The sequence below is a fragment of the Leiobunum rupestre genome, chromosome 5 (genome assembly GCF_980474605.1).
Source record: "Leiobunum rupestre chromosome 5, qqLeiRupe1.1.hap1, whole genome shotgun sequence".
Taxonomy (NCBI): domain Eukaryota; kingdom Metazoa; phylum Arthropoda; class Arachnida; order Opiliones; family Sclerosomatidae; genus Leiobunum; species Leiobunum rupestre.
The window spans coordinates 7,390,000-7,402,699 of record NC_143388.1 but is presented as its reverse complement, the minus strand read 5'-3'; the positions used below and the strand labels follow the sequence as shown (position 1 = coordinate 7,402,699).

General features: G+C 36.6%; 1 protein-coding gene across 2 annotated transcripts in view; it reads left to right on the top strand.

The window, feature by feature from the left end:
• LOC149943436 (uncharacterized) overlaps nucleotides 1-12,700 on the top strand; it is a 70,084-nt gene that overhangs the window by 47,414 nt on the left and 9,970 nt on the right. For both annotated transcript variants that reach the window (XM_090175216.1, XM_090175217.1), the window contains exon 4: nucleotides 10,685-10,994. In XM_090175216.1, coding sequence (XP_090031342.1) covers nucleotides 10,685-10,994 — 310 coding nt within the window. The remainder of the gene's footprint in view (nucleotides 1-10,684; nucleotides 10,995-12,700) is intronic.

The window sequence follows — 12,700 nt, the reverse complement described above, 5'->3', positions numbered from 1 at the left end:
AATTTTAAGGGTACCCCGTGTAAAAAAATAAAAAAATTTAAAATGCTAAAAATAGAAAATATAAATAAAAAAATAATGCAAAAGTTCGAAATTGATTAACATTTTTACAGAGGGTACCCTTAAAATTGGTCAGATTCCCATGTTATATTAAATTGGAAAATTTCCTATTTGTTTTGTCAAAAACATTTTTGGTGGCCATGGCAAAACGGTTGCTTATGGAGACATTTCCCTTTTAGGGTGTTTCAAGTAACATGAAGGTCTACCAAACCCCCGAGTTTGAACAAAATCGGTGTGTTACACCTCGGGTCGTCTCCTTAGTTGTAGCATGGCTGATTTTGAAATTTCAGGGCACGATTTTCGTGTTGATTTTTGGTTTTTTGGCTGATTTTGAAATACCAGGGCACGATTTTCGTGTTGATTTCTGGTTTTTTGGCTGATTTTGAAATATCAGGGCACGATTTTCGTGTTGATTTCTGGTTTTTAGGCTGATTTTGAAATATCAGGGCACGATTTTCGTGTTGATTTCTGGTTTTTTGGCTGATTTTGAAATATCAGGGCACGATTTTCGTGTTGATTTCTGGTTTTTAGGCTGATTTTGAAATTTCAGGGCACGATTTTCGTGTTGATTTCTGGTTTTTTGGCTGATTTTGAAATTTCAGGGCACGATTTTCGTGTTGATTTTTGGTTTTTTGGCTGATTTTGAAATTTCAGGGCACGATTTTCGTGTTGATTTTTGGTTTTTTGGCTGATTTTGAAATTTCAGGGCACGATTTTCGTGTTGATTTTTGGTTTTTTGGCTGATTTTGAAATTTCAGAGCACGATTTTCGTGTTTATTTCTGGTTTTTTGGCTGATTTTGAAATATCAGGGCACGATTTTCGTGTTGATTTCTGGTTTTTAGGCTGCTTTTGAAATTTCAGAGCACGATTTTCGTGTTGATTTCTGGTTTTTAGGCTGATTTTGAAATTTCAGAGCACGATTTTCGTGTTGATTTCTGGTTTTTAGGCTGATTTTGAAATTTCAGAGCACGATTTTCGTGTTGATTTCTGGTTTTTTGGCTGATTTTGAAATTTCAGAGCACGATTTTCGTGTTGATTTCTGGTTTTTAGGCTGATTTTGAAATTTCAGAGCACGATTTTCGTGTTGATTTCTGGTTTTTTGGCTGATTTTGAAATTTCAGAGCACGATTTTCGTGTTGATTTCTGGTTTTTTGGCTGATTTTGAAATTTCAGGGCACGATTTTCGTGTTTATTTCTGGTTTTTTGGCTGATTTTGAAATTTCAGGGCACGATTTTCGTGTTGATTTCTGGTTTTTTGGCTGATTTTGAAATTTCAGGGCACGATTTTCGTGTTTATTTTTGGTTTTTTGGCTGATTTTGAAATTTCAGGGCACGATTTTCGTGTTGATTTCTGGTTTTTAGGCTGATTTTCCTACAGATTTCAGGATTTTCAAGTTGATTTTAAGATTCCTAAAATCATTTTCTCTAGAGTGTACGGGGTTGTTCAATCGCGTCGAAAAGCGTCAGTTTTAGGAAACCAATGAGATTCTCTGCTGGTTTTATTTTTTTGAGGGGAATAACTTACTATTTGTGGGAGGCACTATTGGGAGTCCCGCTAAAAATCATATCGACATAGTCACGCTCCCTAAACACAAATAAATAAATTATTGTTAAAAGTTTTCAATGTAGCGGCTTTAATGTCAAGAAATTAAACTATGACGTAGGCTGGAACTTTACGGTATTTGCAAATAACTTAAATTGTCCACGTTAATACAAAGTCTTTCTTAAAACTAAGTCGATCAGAAACGAGTTTGTCTTTTATTGAAATGAATTAGCTCACGTTTCGTAAATAAAGCCTAGCATCCCGCCGTGGGCATATGCAAATCTAGATCGTGTTTTGCCAAGAAAAGGATTTGGAAGCCTTATAACAACGAAAAAAACTCTCGACTAAGCCCTACTTCAAAACGAGCTTTCTCTCAAATGGAACGAGCGAGAAATTTTCTCAAACAAGGTCATCAACTCGCGCGTCGGTGTTTTAAAACTGCCTGCTGCTGGCTGGATTTATTTTCTCGAGCCTCAGAGTCGGAATTCAAGCATTTACCCCCTTCCAAAGCCGAAATACACAGACACACCAGAGACTATCTTGTCCTACGCTTTTAAATCGACGTTTTTTAGCTTTTCCTTTTCTTTCCATTTTAGCGCGTTAGAAAGTCTTACAATCGGTACTGTACTTGCCGTTGACGTCGTATAAGAATGAATGTTACTCGCTTTAAGGACAATTAGGAACTGAACGTTGGTTGGCGTTGTAACGCGATTGAACTAACGCTCGTGAAAGCTGGTCATTTGATTTAATCAGCAGATGTCGTAATGAAATTGAACTATAGTCAGTTGCAGGCTAAGAAAGACAAAATATGTAGTACAGTCGGCGCAAGGATACCTCAGACCATTAACGGCCAGTCGACCGCGCGTAATTTAAATTTGACCACTTTACGGTCAATTTCAAATTTCGTGAGTTTCATCGTTTTTTCGCGCCATCTAGGAACCGAAATTGGAATCTATTTTTAATTTCATGTTGTCATGAGTTTAATTACTGAATGCAGCTAAAGAAGGTTCGATAATTGAAGCTCCAAATATTTTAAATAGCCCAAGAGGTTACTATAAAAAGCATGATTAAGGTTTATTGTTAACAAGTAAAGATAAAAATATAATTTTAAACGTCTATAGCTCATTAAGACAACGTTACCCCCAAGAAAGCGTGGAAACTATTTTTAAAAAACTGCCGATTTAACTGGTAAGACGTAGAAATAAATTTACAAAAATAAATAATTATTCATACTATTTTAAATTTAAGAATGATAGGAATGCCTTATCTTTTAAATTTGCTCGCCACCAAAATTATGAAATTAAAAAATAAAGATTCCAATTTCGGTCTCTAGATGGCGCTAAAAGACGACAAAAAGAGCAAAATTCGAATTGTACTATATATTTTGTCTTTCTTAGCCTGCAACTCACTATAGCCAGGGAAGAATTTCTAAAAAGTCAGGGAATTAAATTTTATCTTGGCACTTTCTGCAGGTAATTTTACTCTAGTTCTCTGACAAATTCTCTGATTATTATTTTTTTTCGTAAAACATAACCTTTATACTGGAATATAGGTTGATTTAAAATTTTTAACTTCTGATAAGAGTAAAATATAAAGTTACAGGATTCGTACTACCTGGAAAACCTGGAAAAGTCAGGGAATTTGAAAATGTTTCCAAAAGGTCAGGGAATTTGAAATTAATTCCAAAATGTAAGGGAAAAGTCAGGGAATTTGAAATTAATTCCAAAATGTAAGGGAAAAGTCAGGGAATTTGAAATTAATTCCAAAATGTAAGGGAAAAGTCAGGGAATTTGAAATTAATTCCAAAATATAAGGGAAAAGTCAGGGAATTTGAAATTAATTCCAAAATGTAAGGGAAAAGTCAGGGAATTTGAAATTAATTCCAAAATGTAAGGGAAAAGTCAGGGAATTTGAAATTAATTCCAAAATGTAAGGGAAAAGTCTAGGAATTTGAAAATGGTCCCAAAAGTAAGGGAATTTTAAAATGATCCAAAAAAAATTAGACCAATAAATTTTTGAAAGAAAATATTTTTCAAGATTTTTACCTCAAACCATTCATTTATTCTACAAAAATGGCCAGGAAATATTGGGCAATTTGGTCAGGGAAAACCTGTAAATGTCAGGGAATTTAACACCGGAAATTTTGTACGAACCCTGAGTTAAAAACTTTCTAAAATTTCTTAAAATCGTCAGGGAAAACAGTCATGGAATTTGAATCTCAAAATATTGTGGCAACACTGGTCGAGATACTCTTGACGTTGTCGTTGAAACTTCTAACTCCTACTTAACCTCTCTATGAACGATACGTCCCGTCAACGTGAAACGCTAAGCTGTTTTCACACTCGACGGAAAATATGCCGGAAAGACGATAATAAACGCCGAGCTGAAAATTGATTCCCATTCGATATACCGCTAACGTTCAACTTTACGCAGCTAATTTTCCGTCGAGTGTGAAACCAGCTCAAGCCGACTTGGTGAACTTGTTATTTTTTTGTCCAAGTGCCGATGCCCACGCTGACGGTATTTTTTCTGCTCTTTAAGAGAGACGTGTTTGCGCCCGTTCGTTTTTCCTCGGAACCTCTCAAGGCTTTTTCTCGGCAGATATTTGAGCCCACGTCTTCCAAAAACGGGCGTTGCTTAGAACAGATATGGCCAACGAACGTTGGCCAGTTTTTTACCCTCATTCCATTTATTTCGATGAATAGCCAATCTGCCAGGCCTTTTAATAACCACGCAACCTCATTTCGAGCAAATATTAATGTTCTATTTCGTTGCCGTAGCGACGGAAATGTGTTACCAAAAGTAAATGAACTAAAGTGTGGACATTTTCCATAGAAATGAGAGTTTGGTCTCAATAATACCTTTAATAGGTACTATAATAATTAGGGGTAGGTACATTTGTTCGAATTTCATTCGTCCGAACCGCCGAAATAACAGATGTTTCAATTGTTCGAATTGGACAACTTGTTTGTTTCATTCGTCCGAATCGGTAGCATTACTTGTCCGAATTCTGTCGCTAAATTAGTATTTCTTATTGCTGTTTTTTTGGTCCGAATTTTCTATATATATTGAAATATAATATATTTCAATAATAAACGGATATAAGCATAGTTAGTGTAGGGAGTTGTTGGCTCGCGTGGCTTGCAGGGCTTGCCACCACCCTACTACGCATTGTAACCCGGCCACCTGAATTAAAAGGCTTTAAAAGTCGCTCGCCTAGGGTGGTGCCTTGGGTATTAGCCTAGCATTATAATGTCTAATCATTTTATCCTATTATGTCCATTTTTCCTTTGGCCGATATAGTAAGTGGGAATTGCGTTGAATGTTGTGGATATTTTAGGTTAGGTTCACGTTAATGTTACTATTTTCTTATATTAACAATATTAAAAAAAAAACAACCAATTCCTACTGTTCGAAAAAACGGACAAATGAAATTCGCCAGTAAAGTTAACATAAATTGAACGACTAAATCACCAACAAAAGTTGTGATAAATTTTTCGGGCAAATGAAATACGTTTTCGGACATACGATCCTGTTTTCCGGCATTCGTACAAATGATCATTCGGACATTTGTACCACCGTTCGGACGAATGAAATTCGAACAAATGTACCCAAATCAATAATTAGCTTGGCTAATACCCAAGATACCTCCTTAGGCCCAAGTCATCTAGCGAATTTTATTCACCTTTATTAAGTGGTTATTTGATTTTATACGGATACGAATTTCCTGTCTAGCGTAGTTTCGTATTTTCGGTTTAAAATCGACTTTTAACGAAATAGCAGTTATTGGTCGGTCATATAAATTTAAATTTTGCTGGGTGGGTCGGCATTTTTACCCACCTTTTAATATAGGATTTCCTGCTTGTCTTTTTAAATCCACCAGATGGCGACGTCGGGCAACAATCAAGACGTCACTTTAGTTCCTTCAGAAAGACATCTGGAGTTTTCGTTTATTATATCTTATTCAAACGATCTATCATAATATTGTTTGGTTTGGTTTATCATTAGCTAAAAAATCAATGGCGCAGACAAAGGGGGATTCCGTGTTATCCCCCCCCCCATTGGGCGTAGCTTTAACCGTCCATAATTTACACCCCTCTGAAATGTTTTATAGTTTGACGATTTCTTGACTACGTTTCTGTAAGAAATTATATAGTTATAGTATATTATTATTATACCTGGTTTAAAAATTAGGGTCTGATCACTATCATCACTAGAGCTCGGCGGAACAGATAAATTAACCGCCAAAATTTCGATTATTCCTAAACATTTCGGTTAACTGTTTATTTATGGATATTATTCCCGGTTTTAAAACGATTTTATATGCCAAAAACAACTTTTAATGGATAAAAACAAATAAAACGGATATTTCTTATCCAAATCCCGAGCTCTAATACATCACTTACATTGTTAGTTGTTCTGTACACCGATTACATCGAGATTACGCGAAGTACACAGATTACGCCAAGATTACGTACTCTTTGGAGGAATCTTGTGCACCGATTACACCGAGATTACGCGAAGTACACAGATTACGTCAAGATTATGTACTCTTTGCAGGAAGCTTGTAGACCGATTACACCGATATTACGTGAAGTACACAGATTACGCCCAAATTACGTACTCTTTGCAGGAAGCTTGTACACCGATTACACGGAGATTACGTGAAGTACACAGATTACGCCAAGATTACGTATTCTTTGCAGGAAGCTGGTACACCGATTACACGGAGATTACGTGAAGTACACAGATTACGCCAAGATTACGTACTCTTTGCAGGAAGCTTGTACACCGATTACGCCAAGATTACGTACTCTTTGCAGGAAGCTTATACACCGATTACACGGAGATTACGCGAAGTACACAGATTACGCCCAAATTACGTACTCTTTGCAGGAAGCTTGTACACAGATTACGCCCAAATTACGTACTCTTTGAGAGGAACCTTGTACACAGATTACGCCCAAATTACGTACTCTTTGAGAGGAACCTTGTACACAGATTACGCCAAGATTACGTACTCTTTGCAGGAAGCTTGTACACCGATTACATCGAGATTACGCGAAGTACACAGATTGCGTCAAGATTACCTACTCTTTTCAGGAAGCTTGTAGACCGATTACACGGAGATTACGCGAAGTACACAGATTACGCCCAAATTACGTACTCTTTGCAGGAAGCTTGTACACAGATTACGCCAAGATTACGTACTCTTTGCAGGAAGCTTGTACACCGATTACATCGAGATTACGCGAAGTACACAGATTACGTCAAGATTACCTACTCTTTTCAGGAATCTTGTAGACCGATTACACGGAGATTACGCGAAGTACACAGATTACGTCAAGATTACGTATTATCTGGAGGAATCTTGTACACCGATTACATCGAGATTACGCGAAGTACACAGATTACGTCAAGATTACGTATTCTCTGGAGGAATCTTCTACACCGATTACATCGAGATTACGCGAAGTACACAGATTACGTCAAGATTCCGTACTCTTTTGCAGGAAGCTTGTAGACCGATTACGCACAGTAAAATTAACTTTTGTTCAGATGCCATTAGAAGTGGAATTATGATTCTTTACTTCGATTTATTTACTTTTGGTGATATTGTTTGGAAAGGAAGTGCGAGTTCAGGCGCTGGACGCGCGTTGGTGTCCTTTTACGGGCGCGTTTGGTCTCGCTAATTTCATTACATTTGTGTCTGAAGTTTTGTTTTATCGTCGGATGCAAATGAGGACGCGCCTGTTTTTGGGTGTGTCGCCGACTCGGAAAAGTATTCAAAATAAGCAAACGCAGATGGGATCTTGCGCGGGTAATAAATGTAGAAGTCTACTTTTGGAGAGATGATTCCCAGCGCGGCTCGGTGGGCGTTAATAGACTCTCCTTTTGATAAATGACGCCAGAGATGTTGTATGCAAAACGACAGCGAAGGTGCGAACGAGTTGAAGCCTATTCGCACAACATGATTCGCAAACCAGGTTTGCCACAGTACCTAGAATTCCTGGAAAAGTCAAGGAATTTTAGAAATTAGTCTAAATATCAGGGAAATGTCAGGGAATTTTAGAAATTAGTCTAAAAATCAGGGAAATGTCAGGGAATTTTATAAATTACTCTAAAAATCAGGGAAAAGTCAAGGAATTTTAGAAATTAGTCTAAAAATCAGGGAAATATCAAGCAATTTTAGAAATTAATCTAAAAATCAGGGAAATATCAAGCAATTTTAGAAATTAGTCTAAAAGTTCGGGAATTTAACTTCGGTTGCAAACAGTAAACATTTACTAAAATATAGGTAAATTCTAAATTTTATTACAAAATAAGTCAGGGAAGATCTCCGGAGATGGTCAGGAAAAACTTGGAAATGTCAGGGAATTTGAATCAGAAAAAAACTGTGGCCACCCTGGTATTTGTGATTTTTGAAACCAATTTAAACAACTTGTTAAGATACAACATTTTAGGCCAACTTTGTTTCATTTTTGTTCACACGTTCCACGAAAAGTTGCTGAGATGTTTCGCGTGAACCTTGAAAGAAAATGACCCTTAATTCTTAAAATACTACCTCTACTATTACAAAATATGTAAATTTCAATCAATAAAGGTATTTTATGTTAGTATTATCATTTAGTTTTGTTCAATCATAAGGATGTGTACGCAAATTATTAGATTTAAAAGTTTGAAGCTAAGCCTCGGTTAGAAAAACTGGGCGTTCTGCAAAATTTAGCCAACAAAAATGTGTGTGGCTAACACATTGCGGAATTTTTATTCTAACATTCACACTTAGCAACTCGTGTTGAACAACAATGTTTTGAAAAAATGTTACCTCGTGTGAATTATTTAGGCCTATTGTACTTTGTGACCGAGGCTTAGCTATAAAATTTTTAAATGAAAATTGACATTATTTTAGAGGTATTTTTTTAAGATTTACTAGCTATTTTCTTCGTTGGTTAACGCGTGAAATATTCACCAACAAAGTTGTTAAAAAGTGTAGTCCCGTGTGAATAGGGCCTTAAAGGAAGGCCCAAATAAACCAGTCCTTCAATTTTGTTTCGTTTTGTAATCAAAAAGAAAAAGTCGTGGCTTTTAATGTTTCCCAGACCGCGTGGGAAGACCCGCGATTTTAGCTTTTAATGGTCTCGTCTCATAAATCCTGTATATTTTACCTCGCAAATTCTAAAGCTATAAACAAAATTCTATAGCTATAAACAATGTCTACAACGAGGGCAAGCGAACACCAAGTATTTAAAATTTAACAAAATATTGTGACGGAAACAATTTCATTTTGTACACCTAATTATTGATTTTCGACAAACATTTAGTGATTTTAAGTGATTTCCAATGATTTATGGTGGATCATCTAATTTCAGGTTTCTGCCACCAGGTGTAGGTGGGAAGGAGTTTTTTAAAATCTAAATGTTACAAGGGGGAAGTCGCTCAAATGTTACGTCACCGAAACCTTATTTGTCAATTATTTAAACTTACAGTCGCAATTTAGTACTTGTTTTTCTCGTATTATTAATTTGCTAGAGTTAAAACAATAAATAAATATAGCTTAATATTGAAATAAAATTAATAATTTTATTGTTTATTGTGATATTACAACTGAAGGCGTTTGAATGTTTTTCACGTAAATAATTATAATTGTTACTTTTCGAAAAAGGAAATATTTTGCGTTACGCAGTGGTAGGCCAGGTAGGCCATGGTCTAGTTTGAAATTTTAAACGGGCGGAAACCTTTAAATTCCTTAAAATTTATTATATTAAAATTTTGAATATAAAAACATGGGGGAAATTCCCATTATTTAGCAAAAATCGGGGAAATCAAGGAAATTGATGGGGGTTCAGAAAGTTTGCCCTGAAGAGCACGAATTTACTTGAATAAATTATTCTTAATTAAGATTTTCCCTTTTTAATTATCTTAAGTATAATAATATGGAACCAGTTTAGTTTAGTATACACGGAAAGTTACATTAGGTAAGTGTTAAGTTAAAACACAGGGTGCTGTTGCATCTGGAAAAATCAGGGAAATATCAATGAAAAAACTCAGTTTGCCAATAGTTGTATGAACCCTGTTCTAAGGGGTCACAAAAACATAGTGGACCCAAAGAACCAGACCTACCTGACAGGATATTCCTGGCGCTACGTAATTTGTGAACCGCCATTACCCCCTCTTAACTGGCTCTAGTTACGTCGTTGCGCTTTTTTAAGATGCCCAGAAATGAAAAAGGAAGTATATATCTTTTCCGACAATAGATGGCGAATCTTTCTACGCGCTTGCAACAACGGGTACTTGCTGACGTTGCTTGTCAATACAGATCGATCAAAACAGGCCTTATTTGAAAAAATACAGAAATCGTAAACAGTTAAAATAATTAGTTGCCTTGGAATTATATACTTTGAAACAAGGCGTTACTAAGAAATTATTTGTATCTAATAAGGGATAATGACTATTTTGTAGTGTATACGATAAAATCATTGTAAAAGACGGTTCAGTACACTGTCATACCATTTTATTCTAATTTTTCATTAAATAAAGTTTGCGAGAGCATATCCGAATATGTTTCTTTTCATTTTACGTGATACATATTTTCTATCACAAATCGAATATCGTTGTTTTTTATTCGTTTAGACTCGTAACCCCGTGTCTAAAAAAGGTATGATCTAGCTTCTGAAGTCTGGCGTACGTGGCGCGGACAATCAAATTAAATATTATCATTCGTTAATCGATAATTTTCTTATTTTTAAATGTTTTTCTGAAAATATTTTTTTGAAATCGCTATCGGCCAATATCTGCTTCAATTAAGCCGATATTGGCTGATACCGATTTTAAAAAAATATTTTCAGAAAAACATTTAAAAATAAGAAAATTATCGATTAACTAATGATATAGGTCGATATATCGGTACATCCCTAATCGCTATTCATTCTATATCTGCTTTGCATGGTTAAATAATTTTACCTTATCGTTGTAGATTTTTGATATATACTAACCAATAATACAACCACAAATATAGTCTTTGTAAAATTGTAACGCCGGTTTAGAATTTGAGTGTCTTTAAAGTGGTGATTTTCCAATTGCAGCGTATCTGTCGTGCGAATCTGGAGAAATGCTGGTGAAGATCAATTTCTCGGAGCCATTTCGCGGAGTCGGTTACGCCGATTACGACCGCTCTAGTCCTTGTCGCTTTTACGGCGATGGTAGCAAGTACTACGAGCTGCATATCCCGCTGAAGGGCTGCGGAACCAAGCAGGAGGCGCCGAGGCTGTTCATCAACAACATCATCGTCCGCTTCCATCGCTCGTTGGAACTCGAGGAGGACGAGATCAAAACTATCATCTGCAGATATCCTCCACCCTTCGCTCCTCTGCCCAATAATGTCGTGGCCCCTATGTAAGTGTCTCATTATGTTCTGTAAGCCGTGTTCCGAAGTGGTAAATGTCAGGTGTCAAATAATGTGGCAAAAAGTGGTAAAGACCGACATGGCGAATAATACTTTTACTGGCTAAAATGCCAAATAGTGGCAAATAATATATTTTAATAAAAAAAAACATACCAAAGAAAAAATATATTTGTGCTATTTTAGCCAAATATACTGGATTAGTTGCCAGGTTTTGGGCTAGAAACTCAATTATAGCCCAATCTAGTTATTTCTTTTGGCTATTTTTCAAAGAATTTTCCTGAGTTTGAATTCGTCTGCTATATATCTTTTAGAAATTAGTTGTTTTTAATGGTTCTTTTGTGAAAAATTGAAACACTATAATAATCAACTAGGCTAATACCCAAGGCACCACCTTAGGCCTAAGTCGTCAAGCGACTTTTGAAGCCTTTAATTCAGGTGGCCGGGTTACAATGCGTAGGAAGGTGGTGGCAAGCCCTGCATGTAAGTGATGCTACATAGCTGAAAGATATTATTTACATCATTTAAAGGCATTTACTGATTATTAGTCAATATTTGTCACTTTTTGCCACTTTTTGCCACTGATATGGACTTTATTCTAAAAAAGTTACATTTAGGTAACACTGTCTGTAAGTGTGTCAGTTATTACTGATTGCTGCGTGAAGTGACTTCGAGTTGGCGTCATAAACCAGAGATAAAAATACAATAATAACCATAATAACAGAAATACATGTATTTCTGATAATAATAATCAGCTAAGCTAATAGTCAAGGCACCACCTTAGGTCAAAGCCAGCCGAGTGACTTTTAATGCCTTTAATTCAGGTGACCGGGTTATACTTAAAGGGAACAAGTGGCCAACAATTACAGGTGGCCGGGTTATACTTAAAGGGAACAAGTGGCCAACAATTACAGGTGGCCGGGTTATACTTAAAGGGAACAAGTGGCCAACAATTACAGGTGGCCGGGTTATACTTAAAGGGAACAAGTGGTCAACAATTACAGGTGGCCGGGTTATACTTAAAGGGAACAAGTGGCCAACAATTACAGGTGGCCGGGTTATACTTAAAGGGAACAAGTGGCCAACAATTACAGGTGGCCGGGTTATACTTAAAGGGAACAAGTGGCCAACAATTACAGGTGGCCGGGTTATACTTAAAGGGAACAAGTGGCCAACAATTACAGGTGGCCGGGTTATACTTAAAGGGAACAAGTGGCCAACAATTACAGGTGGCCGGGTTATACTTAAAGGGAACAAGTGGCCAACAATTACAGGTGGCCGGGTTATACTTAAAGGGAACATAACCACCAACGAGATCTTTACGGAAGTGTCCAACAAACCACTAAGCAGCGCTGAAAATGTTAAAAGGCATATGGGAAAGAGTTAACAATATTGGAAACCTTTTGGCTGGGTGACATAAATACAAGAGGTTATATTCGATTTAAAACAAATAATTACGCAGCACCTCTACGAGTAATCATGGACTGATGCTTGCGCTCATTCTAACGGAAGAGCCTAATGACTTGGTCCACCAAAACCACGTGGTCATTCTAGAAATGCTTCTAAGTAAAAAGGTGGGGTGGCGGAGTGCTTAGCACTTTCGCCTCGCAGCCAGAGAAGCCGGATTCGATTTCAGCTTGTGGCACTGGGTACTCTACTCACTGGATAAAGGGGATTTCTACCGAGTTTTTCACTTTCC